Below are 24,088 nucleotides of genomic sequence, written 5' to 3' on the forward strand. Positions count from 1 at the left end.
TGCGACCCCATAAGAAGTTGAGCGTGACTACCTTATTGCCTTGGGAAATCATATACTTTTATTACTGAGTCGTGTGACGCTGCACAGTGATGTGTAAGCAGTGTTGGTGAGCAGAGTCCACAGGAGGGTTCACTGGTTTCTGCTCCAGTCAGACAAAACAGGAGTAGTTTCAGTCCAGACTGAGAATTGAAAGGGTTTCAGACCAGACTGAGAATTGAAAGGGTTTCAGACCAGACTGAGAATTGAAAGGGTTTCAGACCAGACTGAGAACAGGAGTAGTTTCAGTCCAGACTTGTGTTGAGAGGTTGATAAAGGAAGCGGCTGGATCTAAACCCTGGGGGACAAGGGTTAAAGGCAACATGCCATCAGGGCGGATGATCAAGCTGGTGGTGTACGAGGTGTTACAGGTCGCTTGTCTCAGTGTTCCAATATTCGTGGTGATGGAGAGGTTTGCTTCCCTGATGCTCCATGTCAGAGGAGATCTGACTGCCTATTGGTTGGTGGTAGCAGCTTCCATAGCCTACGTTACCTCTGTATCTCTGCTGGTCTGGGTTCCACTCCGGTATCTTGTCCTCAAGCAGCGCACGGTGATCACAGACATCACGCAGTGGTGAGTACATTACATTAGACAGTGCATTTGGGAAGTATTCAGACCTCTTCCTTTTTTCCACATTTTGTTACATTACAGCCTTATTCTAAAATGTATTAAATACATTTTTTCCTCATCAATCTACACACAATACCCCATAATGACAAAGCGAAAGCAGGTTTTTAGAGATTTTTTGCAAATGTATTAAAAATAAAAAAACGTACCTTACATAAGTATTCAGGCCCTTTGCTATGAGACTCGAAATTGAGCTCAGGTGCATCTTGATCGTCCTTGAGGTGTTTCCACAACTTGATTGGAGTCCACCTGTGGTAAATGCAGTTGATTGGACATGATTTGGAAAGGCACACACCTGTCTATATAAGGTCCCACAGTTGTCAGAGCAGAAACCAAGCCATGAGGTCGAAGGAATTGTCCGTAGAGCTCTGAGACAGGATTGTGTTGTGGCACAGATTCTGGGAAGGGTACCAAAACATTTCTGCAGCATTGAAGGTACCAACGAACACAGTTGCCTCCCATCATTCTTAAATGGAATAAGTTTGGAACCACTAAGACTCTTCCTGGAGCTGGTTGCCCGGCCAAACTGTGCAAACGGGGGAGAAGGGCCTTAGTTTGGGAGGTGACCAAGAACCCGATGGTCACTCTGACAGAGCTCCAGAGTTCCCCCGTGGAGATGGGAGAACCTTCCAGAAGGACAACCATCTGTGCAGCACTCCACCAATCAGTCCTTTATGTTAGATTTGCCAGACGGAAGCCACTCTCTAAAGTAAAAGGCACAACAGCCCACTTGGAGTTAGCCAAAAGGCACCTAAAGGACTCTCAAACCTTGAGAAACAAGATTCTCTGGTCTGATGAAACCAAGATTGAACTCTGGCCTGAATGCCTAGCGTCACATCTGGAGGAAACCTGACACCATCCCTATGGTGAAGCATTGTGGTGAAAGCATCATGCTGTGGGGATGTCCTTGAGTGGCCCATCCAGTGCCCGGACTTGAACCCGATCGAACATCTCTGGAGAGACCTGAAAATAGCTGTGCAGCGACGCTCCCCATCCAAACTGACGCCCCTAATCAAATAAAATTGTATTAGTCACATGCACCGAATTTAACAGGTGTAAGCCTTACAATGAAATGCTTACTATATACTGGGGGGTACCGGTACAGAGTCAATGTGCGGGGGCACCGGTTAGTTGAGGTAATATGTACATGTAGGTAGAGTTATTAAAATTACTATGCATAGATGATAACAGAGTAGGGGGGGGGGGGGGGGGCAATGCAAATAGTCTGGGTAGCCAATTGATGAGATGTTCAGGAGTCTTATGGCTTGGTGTTGATGACCGATTTGCACACTCTTGGCATTCTCTCAGCCAGCTTCATAAGGAATGCTTTTCCAACATGATGGATTTCCCACATGCTGAGCACTTGTTGGCTGCTTTTCCTTCACTCTGCGGTCCAACTAATCCCAAACCATCTCAATTGGGTTGAGGTCGGGTGATTGTGGAGGCCAGGTCATCTGATGCATCACTCTCCTTCTTGGTCAAATAGTCCTTACACAGCCTGGAAGTGTGTTTTGAGTCATTGTCCAGTTGAAAAACAAATGATAATCCCAATAAGCTCATACCAGATGGGATGGCGTATCGCTGCAGAATGCTGTGGTAGCCATGCTGGTTAAGTGTGCCTTGAATTCTAAATAAATCACAAACCGTGTCACCAGCAACGCACCATCACACCTTCTCCATGCTTCACTGTGTGAACCACACATGCGTAAATCACCCGTTCACTTGGTTTCTTTGCAGCAATTCGACCATGAAAGCCTGATTCACGCAGTGTCCTCTGAACAGTTGATGTTAAGATGTGTCTGTTACTTGAACTCTGAAGCATTTTTTTGGGCTGCAATCTAAAACATAATGTAATTATACATTACATTATACACTGCTCAAAAAAATAAAGGGAACACTTAAACACAATGTAACTCCAAGTCAACCATACTTCTGTGAAATCAAACTGTCCACTTAGGAAGCAACACTGATTGACAATACATTTTACATGCTGTTGTGCAAATGGAATAGACAACAGGTGGAAATTATAGGCAATTAGCAAGACACCCCCAATAAAGGAGTGGTTCTGCAGGTGGGGAGCACAGACCACTTCTCAGTTCCTATGCTTCCTGGCTGATGTTTTGGTCACTTTTGAATGCTGGCGGTGCTTTTACTCTAGTGGTAGCATGAGACGGAGTCTACAACCCACACAAGTGGCTCAGGTAGTGCAGCTCATCCAGGATGGCACATCAATGCGAGCTGTGGCAAGAAGGTTTGCTGTGTCTGTCAGCGTAGTGTCCAGAGCATGGAGGCGCTTCCAGGAGACAGGCCAGTACATCAGGAGACGTGGAGGAGGCCGTAGGAGGGCAACAACCCAGCAGCAGGACCGCTACCTCCGCCTTTGTGCAAGGAGGAGCAGGAGAAGCACTGCCAGAGCCCTGCAAAATGTTCTCCAGCAAGCCACAAATGTGCATGTGTCTCCTCAAACGGTCAGAAACAGACTCCATGAGGGTGGTATGAGGGCCCAACGTCCACAGGTGGGGGTTGTGCTTACAGCCCAACACCGTGCAGGACGTTTGGCATTTGCCAGAGAACACCAAGATTGGCAAATTCGCCACTGGCGCCCTGTGCTCTTCACAGATGAAAGCAGGTTCACACTGAGCACGTGACAGACATGACAGAGTCTGGAGACGCCGTGGAGAACGTTCTGCTGCCTGCAACATCCTCCAGCATGACCGGTTTGGCGGTGGGTCAGTCATGGTGTAGGGTGGCATTTCTTTGGGGGGCCGCACAGCCCTCCATGTGCTCGCCAGAGGTAGCCTGACTGCCATTAGGTACCGAGATGAGATCCTCAGACCCCTTGTGAGACCATATGCTGGTGCGGTTGGCCCTGGGTTCCTCCTAATGCAAGACAATGCTAGACCTCATGTGGCTAGAGTGTGTCAGCAGTTCCTGCAAGAGGAAGGCATTGATGCTATGGACTGGCCCGCCCGTTCCCCAGACCTGAATCCAATTGAGCACATCTGGGACATCATGTCTCGCTCCATCCACCAACGCCACGTTGCACCACAGACTGTCCAGGAGTTGACGGATGCTTTAGTCCAGGTCTGGGAGGAGATCCTTCAGGAGACCATCCGTCACTTCATCAGGAGCATGCCCAGGCGTTGTAGGGAGGTTATACAGGCACGTGGAGGCCACACACACTACTGAGCCTCATTTTGACTTGTTTTAAGGACATTACATCAAAGTTGGATCAGCCTGTAGGTGGTTTTCCACTTTAATTTTGAGTGCGACTCCAAATCCAGACCTCCATGGGTTGATCAATTGGATTTCCATTGATTCTTTTTGTGTGATTTTGTTGTCAGCACATTCAACTATGTAAAGAAAAAGTATTTAACCCCTGTGCGGCCTGTATGCGGGACGGACATCCAGCGAAAAATCCTATCGCCATTAGCATAACAAAATGTAATGCTTTTTTTTATTTTTTTTTTTATTCAAATTATATCGTTTTATAGATACACCTCTCCTGAATCGAACCACGTTGTCCGATTTCAAAAAGGCTTTACAGCAAAAGCAAAACATTAGATTATGTTAGAGGAGTATATCGTAAAAGTAGCCACATAGCCATTTTCCGAACAACCACATGCATCACAAATAACCAAAAAACAGCTAAATGCAGCACTAACCTTTGACAGTCTTCATCAGATGACACACCTAGGACATCATGTTACACAATACATGCATTCTTTTGTTTGATAAAGTTCATATTTATATATAAAAACAGCATTTTACATCGGTGCGTAACGTTGACTAACTATTTTCCCTGAAATGCATCCGATGAGACAGCGCTACAATTTACTAAATTACTATTCGAAAACATTTTTAAAATGTAATATTATCATTCTAAGATTTATAGATGAATATCTCTTGAAAGCACCTGTAATGCCAGATTTAAAAATAACTTTACTGGGTAATCACACTTTGCGATAAAAGGGGATGCCATACTCAGAACAATATGCTAGCAATACAGTTCCGCGCCATCTTGGAACAATCGCATATCAAATCTAGTCTTGTATACTATTGTCAATAATCCCTTACCTTTGATTATCTTCATCCTTAGGCACTTCCAGGATTCCCAGGTCCACAACAAATGTATTTTCGTTCGAAAAAGTTCATCCTTTATGTTCCATTAGCTTGTTGTTGTTAGCGCGTTCTGAAGGCTGCACCAAAAGCTCCGTGGCCGCGGGACTATTCTTTCAACAAAATGCATTTTTTTCTTATTTAGGTTCGTTCAAACATGTCAAACGTTGTATAACATAAATCTTTAGGGCCTTTTTCAACCAGAGCTCCAATAAGATTCAAAGGGGGACGATTGCATTGTCTTTATAAACGTTTCGAAAGGGGAGGGTAGCCAGGGGCGCCGGCGTCATAATGGTGATGGCCCTCTCCGTGTGACCACGTTCCACAGCGTGTCATTCTGTCAGTTTTCACAGTAGGAGACTCAAATCACTTTGTAAAGACTGGAGACATCTAGTGGAAGCAATAGGAAGTGCTCAATGAACCATAGCTCACGGTGTGATTAATAGGCAACGTGATGAAGTTGAGTCCGCAATTCAGAATTCCACTTCCTGTTTCGATCTGTCTCTGGGTTTTGACTGCCATATGAGTTCTGTTATACTCACAGACAGCATTCAAACAGTTTTAGAAACTTTAGGGTGTTTTCTATCCACAAGTATTAATTATATGCATATCCTAGCTTCTGAGTTTGAGTAGTAGGCCGTTTTAAATGGGCACACCGTCAAGAGGTTAATAAGATTATTTCTTTCATTCAGATCTAGGATGTGTTTAAGTGTTCCCTTTATTTTTTTGAGCAGTATATATTGTGTTATACATTATACATCACATTCATAAATTAGAACATTGCATTATACATTACATTTTACTTTATACATCACATACATTATATAGTATACATCACACTTTACATTATATAGTATACATCACACTTTACATTATATAGTATACATCACACTTTACATTATACATCACGTACATTATATAGTATACATCACACTTTACATTTTACATCACGTACATTATATAGTATACATCACACTTTACATTATACATCACGTACATTATATAGTATACATCACACTTTACATTATACATCACATACATTATAGAGTATACATCACACTTTACATTATACATCACGTACATTATAGAGTATACATTACATTTTACATTATACATCACGTACATTATAGAGTATACATTACATTTTACATTATACATCACAGACATTATATAGTATACATCACACTTTACATTATATAATATACATTATACTTTGCGTGACACATTATACATGACATATTATACATTATATTAGACATTACATTATACATGACATATTATACATTACATTATATTAGACATTATTTATTATACCTTATATTAAATATTACTTTATACATGACATTACATTATACATGACATTATACATGAAATTGTTATATACATTACATAATATTATACATTACATATTACATTATACATGACATTATGTTATACTGCACATGACATATGACATTATACGTCACACTTTTTATGATATATTACATTACGCATTACATTATACATCACACTTTGCATGATACAATATATTACATATCATATTATACATTTCATTATACATCATATACATTATACAATCATATTATACATTATTTTGCATATTACATTATACATCACATACATTATAGAGTATACATCACACTTTACATTATACATCACGTACATTATAGAGTATACATTACATTTTACATTATACATCACAGACATTATATAGTATACATCACACTTTACATTATATAATATACATTATACTTTGCGTGACACATTATACATGACATATTATACATTATATTAGACATTACATTATACATGACATATTATACATTACATTATATTAGACATTACATTATTTATTATACCTTATATTAAATATTACTTTATACATTATATTAAACCTTACATTACATATTACGTTATACATGACATTACATTATACATGACATTATACATGAAATTGTTATATACATTACATAATATTATACATTACATATTACATTATACATGACATTATGTTATACTGCACATGACATATGACATTATACGTCACACTTTTTATGATATATTACATTACGCATTACATTATACATCACACTTTGCATGATACAATATATTACATATCATATTATACATTTCATTATACATCATATACATTATACAATCATATTATACATTATTTTGCATATTACATTATACAGTACACATTACATTATACAGTACACATTACGTTATACATATATTATACATATGATATTATACATTACATTACATTATACATATCATATTATACATTACATTATACATATCATAATACATATCATATTATACATATATTATTCATTATATTATACATATCTTATTACATTATACATATTATACATTACATATCATAATTCATTATACATATATTATACATATCACATTATGTTATACATATCATATTATACAAATCATATACATTATACATATTATACATTACATTACAGTAAACATTACATTATACAGCACACATTGCATTATACAGTGGTGGCCAAAAGTTTTGAGAATGACACAAATTTTAATTTCCTCAAAGTTTGCTGCTTCAGTGTCTTTAGATATTTTTGTCAGATGTTACTATGGAATACTGAAGTATAATTACAAGCATTTCATAAGTGTCAAAAGCTTTTATTGACAATTACATGAAGTTGATGCAAAGAGTCAATATTTGCAGTGTTGACCCTTTTTCAAGATCTCTGCAAACCACCCTGGCATGCTGTCAATTAACTTCTGGGCCACATCCTGACTGATGGCAGCCCATTCTTGCATAATTAATGCTTGGAGTTTGTCAGAATTTGTGGGTTTTCACAAGTTCTCAATGGGATTAAGGTCTGGGGAGTTTTCTGCACATGGACCCAAAATATCGATGTTTTGTTCCCCGAGCCACTTAGTTATCACTTTTGCCTTATGGCAAGGTGCTCCATCATGCTCGAAAAGGCATTGTTCGTCACCAAACTGTTTCTGGATGGTTGGGAGAAGTTGCTCTCGGAGGATGTGTTGGTACCATTCCTTATTCATGGCTGTGTTCTTAGGCAAAATTGTGAGTGAGCCCACTCCCTTGGCTGAGAAGCAACCCCACACATGAATGATCTCAGGATGCTTTACTGTTGGCATGACACAGGACTGATGGTAGCGCTCACCTTGTTTTCGCCGGACAAGCTTTTTTCCAGATACCCCAAACAATCGGAAAGGGGATTCATCAGAGAAAATGACTTTACCCCAGTCCTCAGCAGTCCAATCCCTGTACCTTTTGCAGAATATCAGTCTGTCCCTGATGTTTTTCCTGGAGAGAAGTGGCTTCTTTGCTGCCCTTGACACCAGGCCATCCTCCAAAAGTCTTCGCCTCACTGTGCATGCAGATGCACTCACACCTGCCTGCTGCCATTCCTGAGCAAGCTCTGTACTGTTGGTGCCCCGATCCCACAACTGAATCAACTTTAGGAGATGGTCCTGGTGCTTGCTGGACTTTCTTGGGTGCCCTGAAGCCTTCTTCACAACAATTGAACTGCTCTCCTTGAAGTTCTTGATGATCCGATAAATGGTTCATTTAGGTGCAATCTTACTGGCATCAATATCCTTGCCTGTGAAGCCCTTTTTGTGCAAAGCAATAATGACGGCAAGTGTTTCCTTGCAGGTAACCATGGTTGACAGAGGAAGAACAATGATTCCAAGCACCACCCTCCTTTTGATGCTTCCAGTCTGTTATTCGAACTCAATCAGCATGACAGAGTGATCTCCAGCCTTGTCCTCGTCAACACTCACACCTGTGTTAATGAGAGAATCACTGACATGATGTCAGCTGGTCCTTTTGTGGCAGGGCTGAAATGCAGTGGAAATGTTCTTTTGGGATTCAGTTCATTTGCATGGCAAAGAGGGACTTTGCAATTAATTGCAATTCATCTGATCACTCTTCATAACAATCTGGAGTATTTGCAAATTGCCATCATATAAACTAAGGCAGCAGACTTTGTGAAAATTAATATTTGTGTCATTCTAAACTTTTGGCCACAACTGTACATATCATATTATACATTACATATTACAAGACATATTACATTATAAATATCATATTATACATTACATTACACATGACATATTTCATTATACATTACATTATACATCACACTTTGCATTATACATTATACATATCATATTACACATTACATTACGCATATCATATTATACATTACATTACGCATATCATATTATACATTACATATGACATATTATACATTACATTATATATTATGCATATCATTTACATTACATTATACATATCATATTATACATTATATATTATGCATATCATTATACATATCATATTACATATCATATTATACATATCATATCCATTATATTATACAGTACACATCACATTATACATATTATATTTTACCTTACATATTACAATACATATCTCATTATACATACAGTGAGGGAAAAAAGTTTTTGATCCCCTGCTGATTTTGTACGTTTGCCCACTGACAAAGAAATGATCAGTCTATAATTTGAATGGTAGGTTTATTTGAACAGTGAGAGACAGAATAACAACAACAAAAAATCCAGAAAAACGCATGTCAAAAATGTTATAAAATTATTTGCATTTTAATGAGGGAAATAAGTATTTGACCCCTCTGCAAAACATGACTTAGTACTTGGTGGCAAAACCCTTGTTGGCAATCACAGAGGTCAGACATTTCTTGTAGTTGGCCACCAGGTTTGCACACATCTCAGGAGGGATTTTGTCCCACTCCTCTTTGCAGATCTTCTCCAAGTCATTAAGGTTTCGAGGCTGACATTTGGCAACTCGTACCTTCAGCTCCCTCCACAGATTTTCTATGGGATTAAGGTCTGGAGACTGGCTAGGCCACTCCAGGACCTTAATGTGCTTCTTCTTGAGCCACTCCTTTGTTGCCTTGGCCATGTGTTTTGGGTCATTGTCATGCTGGAATACCCATCCACGACCCATTTTCAATGCCCTGGCTGAGGGAAGGAGGTTCTCACCCAAGATTTGACGGTACATGGCCCCGTCCATCGTCCCTTTGATGCGGTGAAGTTGTCCTGTCCCCTTAGCAGAAAAACACCCCCAAAGCATAATGTTTCCACCTCCATGTTTGACGGTGGGGATGGTGTTCTTGGGGTCATAGGCAGCATTCCTCCTCCAAACACGGCGAGTTGAGTTGATGCCAAAGAGCTCCATTTTGGTCTCATCTGACCACAACACTTTCACCCAGTTGTCCTCTGAATCGTTCAGATGTTCATTGGCAAACTTCAGACGGGCATGTATATGTGCTTTCTTGAGCAGGGGGACCTTGTGGGCGCTGCAGGATTTCAGTCCTTCACGGCGTAGTGTGTTACCAATTGTTTTCTTGATGACTATGGTCCCAGCTGCCTTGAGATCATTGACAAGATCCTCCCGTGTAGTTCTGGGCTGAATCCTCACCGTTCTCATGATCATTGCAACTCCACGTGGTGAGATCTTGCATGGAGCCCCAGGCCGAGGGAGATTTGACAGTTCTTTTGTGTGTCTTCCATTTGCGAATAATCGCACCAACTGTTATCACCTTCTCACCAAGCTGCTTGGCGATGGTCTTGTAGCCCATTCCAGCCTTGTGAAGGTCTACAATCTTGTCCCTGACATCCTTGGAGAGCTCTTTGGTCTTGGCCATGGTGGAGAGTTTGGAATCTGATTGATTGATTGCTTCTGTGGACAGGTGTCTTTTATACAGGTAACAAACTGAGATTAGGAGCACTCCCTTTATGAGTGTGCTCCTAATCTCAGCTCGTTACCTGTATAAAAGACACCTGGGAGCCAGAAATCTTTCTGATTGAGACGGGGTCAAATACTTATTTCCCTCATTAAAATACAAATCAATTTATAACATTTTTGACATGCGTTTTTCTGGATTTTTTTGTTATTCTGTCTGTCACTGTTCAAATAAACCTACCATTAATATTATAGACTGATCATTTCTTTGTCAGTGGGCAAATGTACAAAATCAGCAGGGGATCAAATACTTTTTTCCCCTCACTGTATCATTTTATACATTACATTATACATTACATATTACATTATGCATTACATATTGCATTGTACATCACATTTTGCATTATACATATCATATTATACCTTACATTATACAATATACCTTACATTATAGGTCAGACTTTGCATTATGCATTATACATTACATTATATTATATATTATACATTACATTGTGCATCACACTTTACATTACATATTACATTATATTATACATCACACATGACACATTACATATTACTTTATACATTATTCAATGTACATAACATATTATACATTACATTATACCTTACATTACACTATTATACATTATATTATTTATTACATTATACCTTACATTATACATTATATTATATTACATTACATTATACCTTACCATAAATTGCATTACACATTACATTATACATATAATACAGTACATATTACATTATACATCACACTTTGTATTATACATTACATTATACCTTACATTATATCTTACATTTGACATTACATTATATATTATACATTTATATATTACCTTGAATATTACATTACATTATACCTTGCTATACATTACACGTTACATTATACATATTATACACTACATATCATATTATACACTACACATCATATTATACATTACATATTATACACTACATATCATAATATACATTACATTATACAGTACACATTACAATATACATGACATTACATTATACATGACATTACATTATACATGACATATTACATTATATTATACATGACATATTACTTTATACATTATATTATACATTATTCATTGTACATAACATATTTTACTTTATACATTACATTGTACATGACATTGTGCATTTCGTTATACTTTACGTTATACTTAACATTATAAATTACATTATATTACATACATTACATTATACCTTACATTACATTATACCTTACATTATACCTTACGTTACGTATTATATTATACATTGCATTATATACCTTTATTGTATACCTTACATTACGTTACATTATACATTATATTATACCGTACATTACATTATACATTATATACATTACATTATACAGTACACATTACATCTTACTATACATTAAATTATACATTGCATTATACATTACATTATACATGACATTACAATATACATCACACTTTGCATTATACATTACACATTACATTATACATGACATTACATTATACATCACACTTTACATTATACATTACGCATTATATTATAGATTATTCAATATACGTTATACATTACATTATTCATTATACATTACATTATATATTACATTTTCCTGTGTAGCTCAGTTGGTAGAGCATGGCACTTGCAACACCAGGGTTGCAGTATTGGAGGATTTGGGTTGTAGTATGTAGTATAGTATTTGGGTTGTAGTATAGTATTTGGGTTGTAGTATGTACTATAGTATTTGGGTTGTAGTTTGGCCTATGTCATTGACTAACATGCTGTTTTTCAGGAGACCAACAACATTGGCCTATGTGATTCTGTGCACGTTACCATGCTTCTCTATTCTGATCGCCGGTTCCAAGGTAAAACAATTTTTTTTTAAATATATAAATGTCAGTGCATGTGTCACTTGACTTTTTGACTCTCTCGTGAGTGGAGTATGTGTGCACAGTGACCACACACACACATTTACATTTACGTAATTTAGCAGATGCTCTTATCCAGAGCGACTTACAAATTGGTGCATTCACCTTATGATATCCAGTGGAACAACAGTACATCTATCTTATTTAATTTTTACTTTTATTTTTGTATTTTTTTTTGTGGGGGGGGGGGGGGGGGGGGTTAGTTTATCCTATCCCAGGTATTCCTTAAAGAGGTGGGGTTTCAGGTGTCTACGTAAGGTGGTGATTGACTCCGCTGTCCTGGCGTCGTGAGGGAGCTTGTTCCACCATTGGGGTGCCAGAGCAGCGAACAGTTTTAACTGGGCTGAGCGGGAACTGTGCTTCCGCAGAGATAGGGGGGGCAGCAGGCCAGAGGTGGATGAACGCAGTGCCCTTGTTTGGGTGTAGGGACTGATCAGAGCCTGAAGGTACGGAGGTGCCGTTCCCCTCACAGCGAGCTTCAACTGGAAGCCAGTGGAGAGAGCGGAGGAGCGGTGTGACGTGAGAGAACTTGGGAAGGTTGAACACCAGACGGGCTGCGGCGTTCTGGATGAGTTGTAGGGGTTTAATGGCACAGGCAGGGAGCCCCGCCAACAGGGAGTTGTAGTAATCCAGACGGGAGATGACAAGTGCCTGGATTAGGACCTGCGCCGCTTCCTGTGTAAGGCAGGGTCGTACTCTGCGAATGTTGTAGAGCATGAACCTACAGGATCGGGTCACCGCCTTGATGTTAGCGGAGAACGACATGGTGTTGTCCAGGGTCACGCCAAGGCTCTTAGCACTCTGGGAGGAGGACACAATGGAGTTGTCAACCGTGATGGCGAGATCATGGAACGGGCAGTCCTTCCCCGGGAGGAAGAGCAGCTCCGTCTTGCCGAGGTTCAGCTTGAGGTGGTGATCCATCATCCACACTGATATGTCTGCCAGACATGCAGAGATGCGATTCGCCACCTGGTTACACACACACACACACACAAGTACAGGGTGTGACGGGGAGTCAGGTACTCACTAACAATCCTAAATACAACAGGTTGACTATTAACCTGATCCACGGTGGAATGAAGTAGGAATTCAAACACAAGGTTATGTCATTACATTTTCACCCTAACCGTCTCACCCTAACCGTCTCACCCTAATAACCAACACTTGGTCACAAAATATACCAGCTACATTCCTGTTTCATAGCATCTCCTTCGCTGATGTTCAGGACATTCAATGAGATCTTACTGGGTGTTATGACAGTTATATGGAATGTTGTATAATATGGAATGTTGTTTTAGCACTGCCAAAATCTTTAACTTCTCTTTCTCAATGAAGACGTTTTCCTGACAGTGTCTCTATGAAGACTTTTTCCTGACGTTTTCTATAGCTAGGTATAGGTTATAGGTTTCCACCAAACTGAGTTGTTGCAGATGAAAATCAGTGTGATGATGTAGTGCACACAAAATATACTTTTTTTGCGTAAGTTTTCATGTACCGAAAAAAATCTAAAGTTCAATGTGTTTATTGCATTTTCAACTCTACCATTTGCTTTTGTCACAAAAACTGTTGCATTAAATAGATAAGTGAGAATATTTTTCTTTGTCAAACGGCAATCAAGCATGGGTCATCATGTCACCAGAATCAGCCCTTGAATATTTATTGGAAAGGAGCACCAAGCTCATGACCTTTCACCAGCCTGTGAAGTTCATAAATTATTTCATCTGTAGCCTAATAAACTCTTTTCAGAGTTGTAGTAGGAGGACCACACACCATATCATCACATTACTCCATATGATGCTTATTAAATCAATATTTCCGCATGGTGTTTCCACTGCCATTTCTTGCAAAAATGATTTACAAAAATATCCCACCATGTCGAACGAACGAAATATCTGTCAGCATTTATAAAACTGTACCAAAACTTTCTGTTTCCATCAGACTTTTATGGTATGACATTACTTGAATAAAAATTGGATGGAAACTTTAATAACTCTACCTACAGTTGAAGTTGGAAGTTTACATACACTTACGTTGGAGTCATTAAAACAAATTTTTCAACCACTCCACAAATTTCTTGTCAACAAACTATAGTTTTGGCAAGTCGGTTAGGACATCTACTTTGTGCATGACACAAGTAATTTTTGCAACAATTGTTTACAGGCAGATTATTTCACTTATAATTCACTGTATCACAATTCGAGTGGGTCAGAAGTTTACATACACTAAGTTGACTGCCTTTAAACATCTTGGAAAATTCCAGAAAATGTCATGGCTTTAGAAGCTTCTGATAGGCTAATTGACATCATTTTAGTCAATTGGAGGTGTACCCGTGGATGTATTTCAAGGCCTACCTTCAAACTAAGTGGCTCTTTGCTTGACATCATGGGAAAATCTAAATAAATCATCCAAGACCTCAGAAAACTAATTGTAGACCTCCATAAGTCTGCTTAATCCTTGGGAGCAATTTCCAAATGCCTGAAGGTACCACGTTTATATGTACAAACAATAGTACGCAAGTATAAACTCCATGGGACCACGCAGCCGTCATGCCGCTCAGGAAGGAGACGTGTTCGGTCTGCTTGAGATTAACGTAATTTGGTGCAAAAAGTGCAAATCAATCCCAGAACAACAGCAAAGGACCTTGTGAAGATGCTGGAGGAAACGGGTTCAGAAGTATCTATATCCACAGTAAAAAGAGTCCTTTATCGACATAACCTGAAAGGCCGCTCAGCAAGGAAGAAGCCACTGCTCCAAAACCGCCATAAAAAAAGCCAGACTACGGTTTGCAACTGCACATGGGGACAAAGATCATACTTGTTGGAGAATTGTCCTCTGGTCGGATGAAACAAAAATAGAACTGTTTGGCCATAATGACCATCATTATGTTTGGAGGAAAAAGGGGGAGGCTTGCAAGCCTAAGAACACCATCCCAACCGTGAAGCACGGGGGTGGCAGCATCATGTTGTGGGGGTGCTTTGCTGCAGGAGGGACTGGTGTACTTCACAAAATAGATGGCATCATGAGGCAGGAAAATTAAATGGATATATTGAAGCAACATCTCAAGACATCAGTCAGGAAGTTAAAGCTTGGTCGCAAATGGATCTTCCAAATGGACAATGACCCCAAGCATACTTCCAAAGTTGTGGCAAAATGGCTTAAGGACAACAAAGTCAAGATATTGGTGTGGCCATCACAAAGCCCTGACCTCAGTCCTGTAGAAGATTTGCCGGCAGAACTGAAAAAGCGTGTGCGAGCAAGGAGGCCTAATGTACAAACCTGACTCAGTTACACCAGCTCTGTCAGGAGGAATGGGCCAAAATTCACCCAAATTATTGTGGGAAGCTTGTGGAAGGCTACCTGAAACATTTGACCAAAGTTAAACAATTTAAAGGCAATGCTACCAAATACTAATTGAGTGCATGTAAACTTCTGACCCACTGGGAATGTGATGAAAGAAATAAAATCTGAAATAAATCATTCTCTACTATTATTCTGACATTTCACATTCTTAAAATAAAGTGGTGATCATAACTGACCAAAGACAGAGAATGTTTACTAGGATGAAATGTCAGGAATTGTGGAAAAACTGTGTTTAAAGGTATTTGGCTAAGGTGTATGTAAACTCCCGACTTCAACTGTAGTCGTGGCCAAAAGTTTTGAGAATGACACAAATATAAATTTTCACAAAGTCTGCTACCTCAGTTTGTATGATGGCAATATGCATATACTCCAGAATGTTATGAAGAGTGTTCAGATTAATTGCGATTAATTGCAAAGTCCCTCTTTGCCATGCAATTGAACTGAATCCCCAAAACATTTCCACTGCATTTCAGCCCTGCCACAAAAGGACCAGCTGACATCATGTCAGTGATTCTCTCATTAACACAGGTGTGAGTGTTGACGAGGACAAGGCTGGAGATCACTCTGTCAAGCTGATTGAGTTCGAATAACAGACTGGAAGCATCAAAAGGAGGGTGGTGCTTGGAATCATTGTTCTTCCTCTGTCAACCATGGTTACCTGCAAGGAAACACGTGCCGTCTTCATTGCTTTGCACAAAAAGGGCTTCACAGGCAAGGATATTGATGCCAGTAAGATTGCGCCTAAATCAACCATTTATCGGATCATCAAGAACTTCAAGGAGAGCAGTTCAATTGTTGTGAAGGGCGCCCAAGAAAGTCCAGCAAGCACCAGGACCATCTCCTAAAGTTGATTCAGTTGCGGGATCGGGGCACCAACAGTACAGAGCTTGCTCAGGAATGGCAGCAAGCAGGTGTGAGTGCATCTGCACACACAGTGAGGCGAAGACTTTTGGAGGATGGCCTGGTGTCAAGAAGGGCAGCAAAGAAGCCAATTCTCTCTAGGAAAAACATCAGGGACAGACTGATATTCTGCAAAAGGTACAGGGATTGGACTGCTGAGGACTGGAGTAAAGTCATTTTCTCTGATGAATCCCCTTTCCGATTGTTTGGGGTATCCGGTAAAAAGCTTGTCCGGAGAAGACAAGGTGAGCGCTACCATCAGTCCTGTGTCATGCCAACAGTAAAGCATCCTGAGACCATTCATGTGTGGGGTTGCTTCTCAGCCAAGGGAGTGGGCTCACTCACAATTTTGCCTAAGAACACAGCCATGAATAAAGAATGGTACCAACACATCCTCCGAGAGCAACTTCTCCCAACCATCGAGAAACAGTTTGGTGACGAACAATGCCTTTTCGAGCATGATGGAGCACCTTGCCATAAGGCAAAAGTGATAACTAAGTGGCTCGGGGAACAAAACATCGATATTTTGGGTCCATGTGCAGAAAACTCCCCAGACCTTAATCCCATTGAGAACTTGTGAAAACCCACAAATTCTGACAAACTCCAAGCATTAATTATGCAAGAATGGGCTGCCATCAGTCAGGATGTGGCCCAGAAGTTAATTGACAGCATGCCAGGGTGGATTGCAGAGGTCTTGAAAAAGGGTCAACACTGCAAATATTGACTCTTTGCATCAACTTCATGTAATTGTGAATAAAAGCCTTTGACACTTATGAAATGCTTGTAATTATATTTCAGTATTCCATAGTAACATCTGACAAAAATATCTAAAGACACTGAAGCAGCAAACTTTGTTGAAATTAAAATTTGTGTCATTCTCAAAACGTTTGGCCACGACTGTACATATGCATATTACCTCAATTACCTCGACACCGGTGCCCCCGCACACACTCTGTATCGGTACCCCCTGTATATAGCCCCGCTATTGTTATTTACTGCTGCTCTTTAATTATTTGTTGTTCTTATTTCTTAAATGCATTGTTGTTTAAGGGCTTCTAAGTAAGCGCTGAATACCTGTTGTATTTGGCGCATGTGACAAATAAGATTTGATTTGAAACGTGGTTACAGAAGACATTTTCTCTGTTGATGCCGGTGGACAGATACTCTGAGCTTCCTTAACCCTAACCCTTGAACTCTATCCTTAACCCTTAACTGTCTCTAAGTTGCTCCATGCAGGTGCAGGTGGATAAAGGATCACAGTACAGATAGGACCACTTCTCTGAACTGCCTTAACCCCTGACATCTAACCCTAACCTTAACCCCTAGCCCTAAACCCTAACTCAATCTCGCTCTACGTTGGTCCATTCAGGTGCAGGTGGATAAGGGACCACAGTACAGACAGGACCACTTCTCTGAGCTGCCCAACTCTCTTGTGCTCTTCTCTCTCATCTGTGTTGATATCATCGAGAGGATCCGGCCGTGCAGCCTCACAGGGCAAGGTACCATTGTTACTACCTCACTGGGCATTGTACCGTTGTTACTGCCTTGACTGGGCATGGTACCATTGTTACTACCTCACTGGGGCATGGTACCGTTGTTACTGCCTCACTGGGCATGGTACCGTTGTTACTGCCTCACTGGGCATGGTACCGTTGTTACTGCCTCACAAATTGATCAGAAACTTGGTGTAGACATTGTTAATGTTGTAAATGACTATTGTAACTGGTAACGACTGATTTTGAATGGAATATCTACATATGCGTACAGAGGCCCAATATCAGCAACCATCACTCCTGTGTTCCAATGGCACGTTGTGTTAGCTAATCGAAGTTGATCATTTTAAAAGGCTAATTGATCATTAGAAAACCCTTATGCAATTATTTTAGCACAGCTGAAAACTGTTCTGATTAAAGAAGCAGCAAAACTGGCCTTTAGACTAGTTGAGTATCTGGATGAAAACTGTTAAAACTGTTGTCCTGATTTAAAGAAGCTATACAACTGTCTGCCTTTAGACTAGTTGACTATCTGTAGCATCAGCATTTGTGGGTTCGATTACAGGCTCAAAATGGCTAGAAACAAAGCAGTTTCTTCTGAAACTCATCAGTCTATTCTTGTTCTGAGAAATGGAGGCTATTGCATGCAAGAAATTGCCAAGAAACTGAAGATCTTGTACAACGCTGTGTACTACTCCCTTCACAGAACAGAGCAAACTGGCTCTAACCAGAATAGAAAGAGTGGGAGGCCCCGGTGCCCAACTTAGCATGCTGACAAGTACATTAGAATGTCTAGTTTGAGAAACAGATGCCTCACAAGTCCTCAACTGGCAGATTCATTAAATAGTACCCGCAAAACACCAGCCTCAACGTCAACAGTGAAGAGGCTACTCCGGGATGCTGGCCTTCTGGGCAGAGTTCCTCTGTCCAGTGTCTGTGTTTTTTTGCCCATCTTAATTTTTTATTTTTATTGGCCAGTCGGAGATATGGCTTTTTCTTTGTAACTCTGCCTAGAAGGCCAGCATCCCGGAGTCACCTCTTCACTGTTGACACTGGTGTTTTGCGGGTACTATTTAATGAAGGACTTGTGAGGTGTAGACTGACTAGTTTCAGAAGAAAGTGCTTTGTTTCTGGCCATTTTGAGCCTGTAATCAAACCCACAAATGCTGATGCTCCAGATACTCAACTAGTCTAAAGAAGGCCAGTTTTTTTTATTGCTTCTTTAATCAGGACAACAGTTTTCAGCTGTGCTAACATAATTGCATAAGGGTTTTCTAATGATCAATTAGCCTTTTAAAATGATCAACTTGTATTAGCTAACACAACGTGCCATTGGAACACCGGAGGGATGGTTGTTGATAATGGGCCTCTGTAGATATTCCATTCAAAATCAGCCGTTACCAGCTACAATAGTCATTTACAACATTAACAATGTCTACACTGAATTTCTGATCAATTTGATATTTTAATGGACAAAAAAAAATAGGCTTTTCTTTCAAAAACAAGGACATATCTAAGTGACCCCAAACTTTTGAAAGGTAGTGTATATTTCCACATTGAGGTTGGAATGATAGTGTGAAATTGATGATAATTCCCCTTTACTGTTAGGCGGTCTTTTCAAACAGCTCTGTTTTTGTGGGATGGAGTTTTGGCCTGCCTGGTGACATCACCAGGCGGTACATTAGTTAATAGACCAATAACAAAGATGGTTCCAAACCTTTGCCAATAACAGCTAGTTTTCAGTTTTCCTCTCCCCACTCATACCACTCCCAGACAGTCCTTGGGAAATTGCTTGTTGCTAAGAACTATATTTGACCATTTTGATTGAAAACGATCACAGTAAGATACTAAATTCTTACCCAGATATTTTTATTTCACCTTTATTTAACCAGGTAGGCCAGTTGAGAACAAGTTCTCATTTACAACTGCAACCTGGCCAAGATAAAGCAAAGCAGTGCGACACAAACAACAACACATGGAATAAGCAAACATACAGTCAATAACACAACAGAAAAAAAAATCTATATACAGTGTGTGCAAATGAGGTAAGGCAATAAGTAGGCCGTAGTGGCGAAGTAATTAGAATTTAGCAATTAAACACTGGAGTGATAATGTGCAGAAGATGAATGTGCAAGTAGAGATACTGGGGTGCGAAGGAGCAAAAATAAATAAATAACAATATGGGGATGAGTTAGTTGGATGGGCTATTTACAGATGGGCTATGTATAGGTGCAATGATCTGTGAGCTGCTCTGACAGCTGATGCTTAAAGTTAGTGAGGGTGATATGAGTCTCCAGCTTCAGTGATTTTTGCAATTCGTTCCTGTCATTGGCAGCAGAGACCTGGAAGGAAAGGCGGCCAATGGAGGAATAGGATTTGGGGGTGACCAGTGAAATATACCTGCTGGAGCGTGTGCTACGGGTGATTGCTGCTATGGTGACCAGTGAGCTGAGATAAGGTGGGGCTTTACCTAGCAAAGACTTATAGATGACCTGGAGCCAGTGGGTTCGGCGACGAATACGAAGCGAGGGCCAGCCAACGAGAGCATACAGGTCACAGTGGTGGGTAATATATGGGACTTTGGTGACAAAACGGATGGCACTGTGGTAGACTGCATCCAATTTGCTGAGTAGGGTGTTGGAGGCTATTTTGTAAATGACATCGCCGAAGTCAAGGATCGGCAGGATGGTCAGTTCTACGAGGGTATGTTTGGCAGCATGAGTGAAGGGGTCTTTGTTCCGAAATAGGAAGCCGATTCTAGATTTAATTTTGGATTGGAGATGCTTAATGTGAGTCTGGAAGGAGAGTTTACAATCTAACCAGACATCTAGGTATTTGTAATTGTCTGCATATTCTAGGTCAGACCCGTCCAGAGTAGTGATGCTGGACGGGCGGGCAGGTGCGGGCAGCGATCGGTTGAAGAGCATGCATTTAGTTTTACTTGCATTTAAGAGCAATTGTAGGCCACGGAAGGAGAGTTGTATGGCATTGAAGCTTGTCTGGAGGTTAGTAAACACAGTGTCCAAAGAGGGGCCAGAATTATACAGAATCAAACATTATTTGATAGAGATAAAAAGACAGCTGCATTGGACCTTTTAGAAATGACTAAATCCAAATGGAAACTGTAGTACCGTAATTTCCGGACTATTAAGCGCTCCTGAATATAAACCGCACCCACTGAATTTAAAAAATATATATATTTTGAACATAAATAAGCCGCACATTTCTATAAGCCGCAGGTGCCTACCGGTACATTGAAACAAATTAACTTTACACAGGCTTTAATGAAACACAGCTTGTAACAAAAATACATAGGCTTTAACGAAACACGACTTGTAACAAAAAATAAAAAATTAGCAGTAAGCTTTAGTTGTCTTTTTGCACTGAGTCAATTCCTCACGCTGCTGTTTCCAACGTCTTATCGACTCATTAAGACCAAGCTCCCGTGCAGCAGCTCTATTTCCTTTTCCAACAGCCAGATCAATCGCCTTCAACTTGAAAGCTGCATCATATGCATTTCTGTGTTTTTTGCCATGATGAGGGTGACAAAATGACTACCGTAATCAGAATGATGGGAAGTTTGAGAGCGCTCGATTTAATCTAAACAGTAAACAAAAAAGTTGTTTGACCTTAACCCATTCGGCAATTTCATTGGTCTAATGAAAGCTTCATGCCGCCAAAAAACTGAGCACGTCACAGAATGTGTTTTTTTTTTTTTTTTTTAATTAAGCGGGAAAAATCCATATATTAGCCGCATCATTGTTTAAGCCGCGAGGTTCAAAGCCTGGGAAAAAAGTTGCGGTTTATAGTCCGGAATTTACGGTAATGATGATGGACCTACATTCATATTGTTTCTTGACTGTGTCCAGCTCGCTGAAAAAGCTCAACAGTCAGAGAGCATCGAGAATTCCCAAAAGAATGGATTGAGATGATTTTTTTCCACACTTTGTCAACGAGGAAATATAACACATTTTCAATGTGGCCCTCCAGACCTCATTGAAGACCGAATGCGGTCCCTGGGCAAAATGAGTTTGACACCCCTGATGTAGACAATATTGCCATAGTCTGTAACTGGTAAGAGTGTCGACTGAATGATCTGTTTTCTGCTATTTGATGAAAGGCATCAATTCTATAAAATAAGTATTCTTCTAAGCAGAGACACGATCAATGTGGGCACCACTGATACTACTATATAATGATGTCCTGTTGTCTCCTCCAGCAGACCGTATGGAAATGGGTCTGGACATGCCGGGTCCTGTTCTGACCCACCTGGAGCAGGTGAACAGCGTGTCGGGCCAGCTATACTATGAGAGGGGGCAGAACGGGGTGTTGGGGAACGGTTCGGCTACAGGGAGGTGGAGGGACCAGGAAGCAGTCGGCTCACGACCAGCCAGCGCGACCTACCTGTACTCCTCGTCACACTCCCACTCTGGCCCGCTCCGTGTCCTGTGGTCCCAGGATATGAGGTCAGAGGTGTTTGTTCACAGCTTCCTGTTCTGGATGGATGTGGTGGAGCTGGTGCGCGTGGCGGGGATTCCAGACGTGTTTTACTCTGGCTGGGTGTTTGCTGTCTACATCCTGGCATTTCTGTCCTGTCTCCGTCTGGCAGTGACGCCTCACAGCGCTTTACTGCCATCAGCTGGCTTTTTCCTGCAGGACCTGCCTTTCCTGCTGCTGCGCCTCGCTCTGATCTCTGTCCACGGCTACATCACACCGCTGCTTTACCCAATGAAGAACCTGTTGGTCTGCCTGACATTCACCTACTTCAACTTCCTGACCAAGCTCCGCCTCTTCCGCAGAGAGAGCATGTTCTAGTCTTGCCCACCAGCCAGCTCTCTCTCTGTCGAGACGTCTGGTTTCACAGCGCCTCAGAACTGGACTTGACTGGGAGTCTATGGCAGGAGCAGTGAAAACAGGAGTGGTGTAAAGTACTTTTTGGGTATCTGTACTTTTCTTTAATATTTATATTTTTGACAACTTTTGCTCCACTACATTCCTAAAGAAAATAATAAAATTTTTACTCCTTACATTTTCCGACACCCAAAAGTACACATCACATTTTGAATGCTTAGCTGCAGAGGATAATTGTCTAATTCACACACTTATCAAGAGAACATCCCTGATCATCCCTACTGCCTCTGATCTGGCAGAATCACGAAATACAAATGCTTCGTTTGCAAATTATATCTGAGTGTTGAACTGTAAACCTGGCTATCCGTAAATTAAAAAAAAAAACAAGAAAATCGTGTCTGGTTTGCTTATTAATAAGGAATTTTCTATTATTTATACTTTTGATACTTAAGTACATTTAATACCAAATAATTTTAGACTTTTACTCAAGTAGTATTTTATTGGTTGACTTTCACTTTTACTTGAGTCATTTTCTATTAAGGTACCTTTTTACTTTTGCTCAAGGATGAAAATTGGGTACTTTTTCCACCACTGGAAAACAGTCAGTTTTAATTGGCTGATCGCTCAGTCCATCACCATCTAGCAGAACCCTTAGAACCTCCCCCCTACATTGTGGAGTTCAATGTGCCAAGCAGAGCAAGTGATTTAAACAACGAAGTGAGTTAGGAAAATCTGAAAGTATGCATCTTTTTTCACATATAAACTGTATATGCCCGAACACAGAATCAGTTGAGCTTCCCAAAAATAATATGGTTAATGTGATCGAACACGTCGCCATTTCTCAAATTCCCATAATACAGCTGTAACCGGCTCGCTCCCTCTCACGCCTCGATTTTAACTACACCCCTTTCAAGTCTTTGTAGCACAGTGTTACCAGGCTCTATATGTCAGGAAATCGAGCCTGAGGACAAGGTTAAGCATGTTCTAAAGAGGTTACATCAGGATTCACTGAGTTATTGGTTTT

At 40.3% G+C, this 24,088-nt stretch overlaps 1 protein-coding gene across 2 annotated transcripts; it reads left to right on the forward strand.

The window, feature by feature from the left end:
• The first annotated feature begins 97 nt into the window (after window positions 1-97).
• tmem236 (transmembrane protein 236) lies at window positions 98-23,456 on the forward strand. 2 transcript variants are annotated; one of them, XM_045694583.2, is made up of 4 exons: window positions 98-610; window positions 12,325-12,397; window positions 18,090-18,219; window positions 22,436-23,456. In XM_045694583.2, exons 1-4 carry the CDS (start codon window positions 360-362, stop codon window positions 23,026-23,028), a joined length of 1,047 nt encoding a protein of 348 aa, XP_045550539.1. In that variant the 5' UTR covers window positions 98-359; the 3' UTR covers window positions 23,029-23,456. The 2 variants fall into 2 exon arrangements, with proteins under 2 accessions (XP_045550539.1, XP_045550538.1); XM_045694582.1 differs by having other exon boundaries at window positions 100-610; window positions 22,433-23,456.
• The last annotated feature ends 632 nt before the right edge of the window (window positions 23,457-24,088 follow it).

This window comes from Salmo salar, chromosome 14 (genome assembly GCF_965601325.2).
Source record: "Salmo salar chromosome 14, fSalSal1, whole genome shotgun sequence".
In the NCBI taxonomy this organism is placed as follows: domain Eukaryota; kingdom Metazoa; phylum Chordata; class Actinopteri; order Salmoniformes; family Salmonidae; genus Salmo; species Salmo salar.

Bases quoted from the DNA above. Each gene is read 5' to 3' on its own strand.
- tmem236 (XM_045694582.1), top strand. From the start codon at position 360: ATGCCATCAGGGCGGATGATCAAGCTGGTGGTGTACGAGGTGTTACAG. The intron at 611-12,324 runs GTGAGTACATTA...GCTGTTTTTCAG, and splicing joins ATCACAGACATCACGCAGTG to GAGACCAACAACATTGGCCT. The intron at 18,220-22,432 runs GTACCATTGTTA...TGTCTCCTCCAG, and splicing joins GTGCAGCCTCACAGGGCAAG to CAGACCGTATGGAAATGGGT.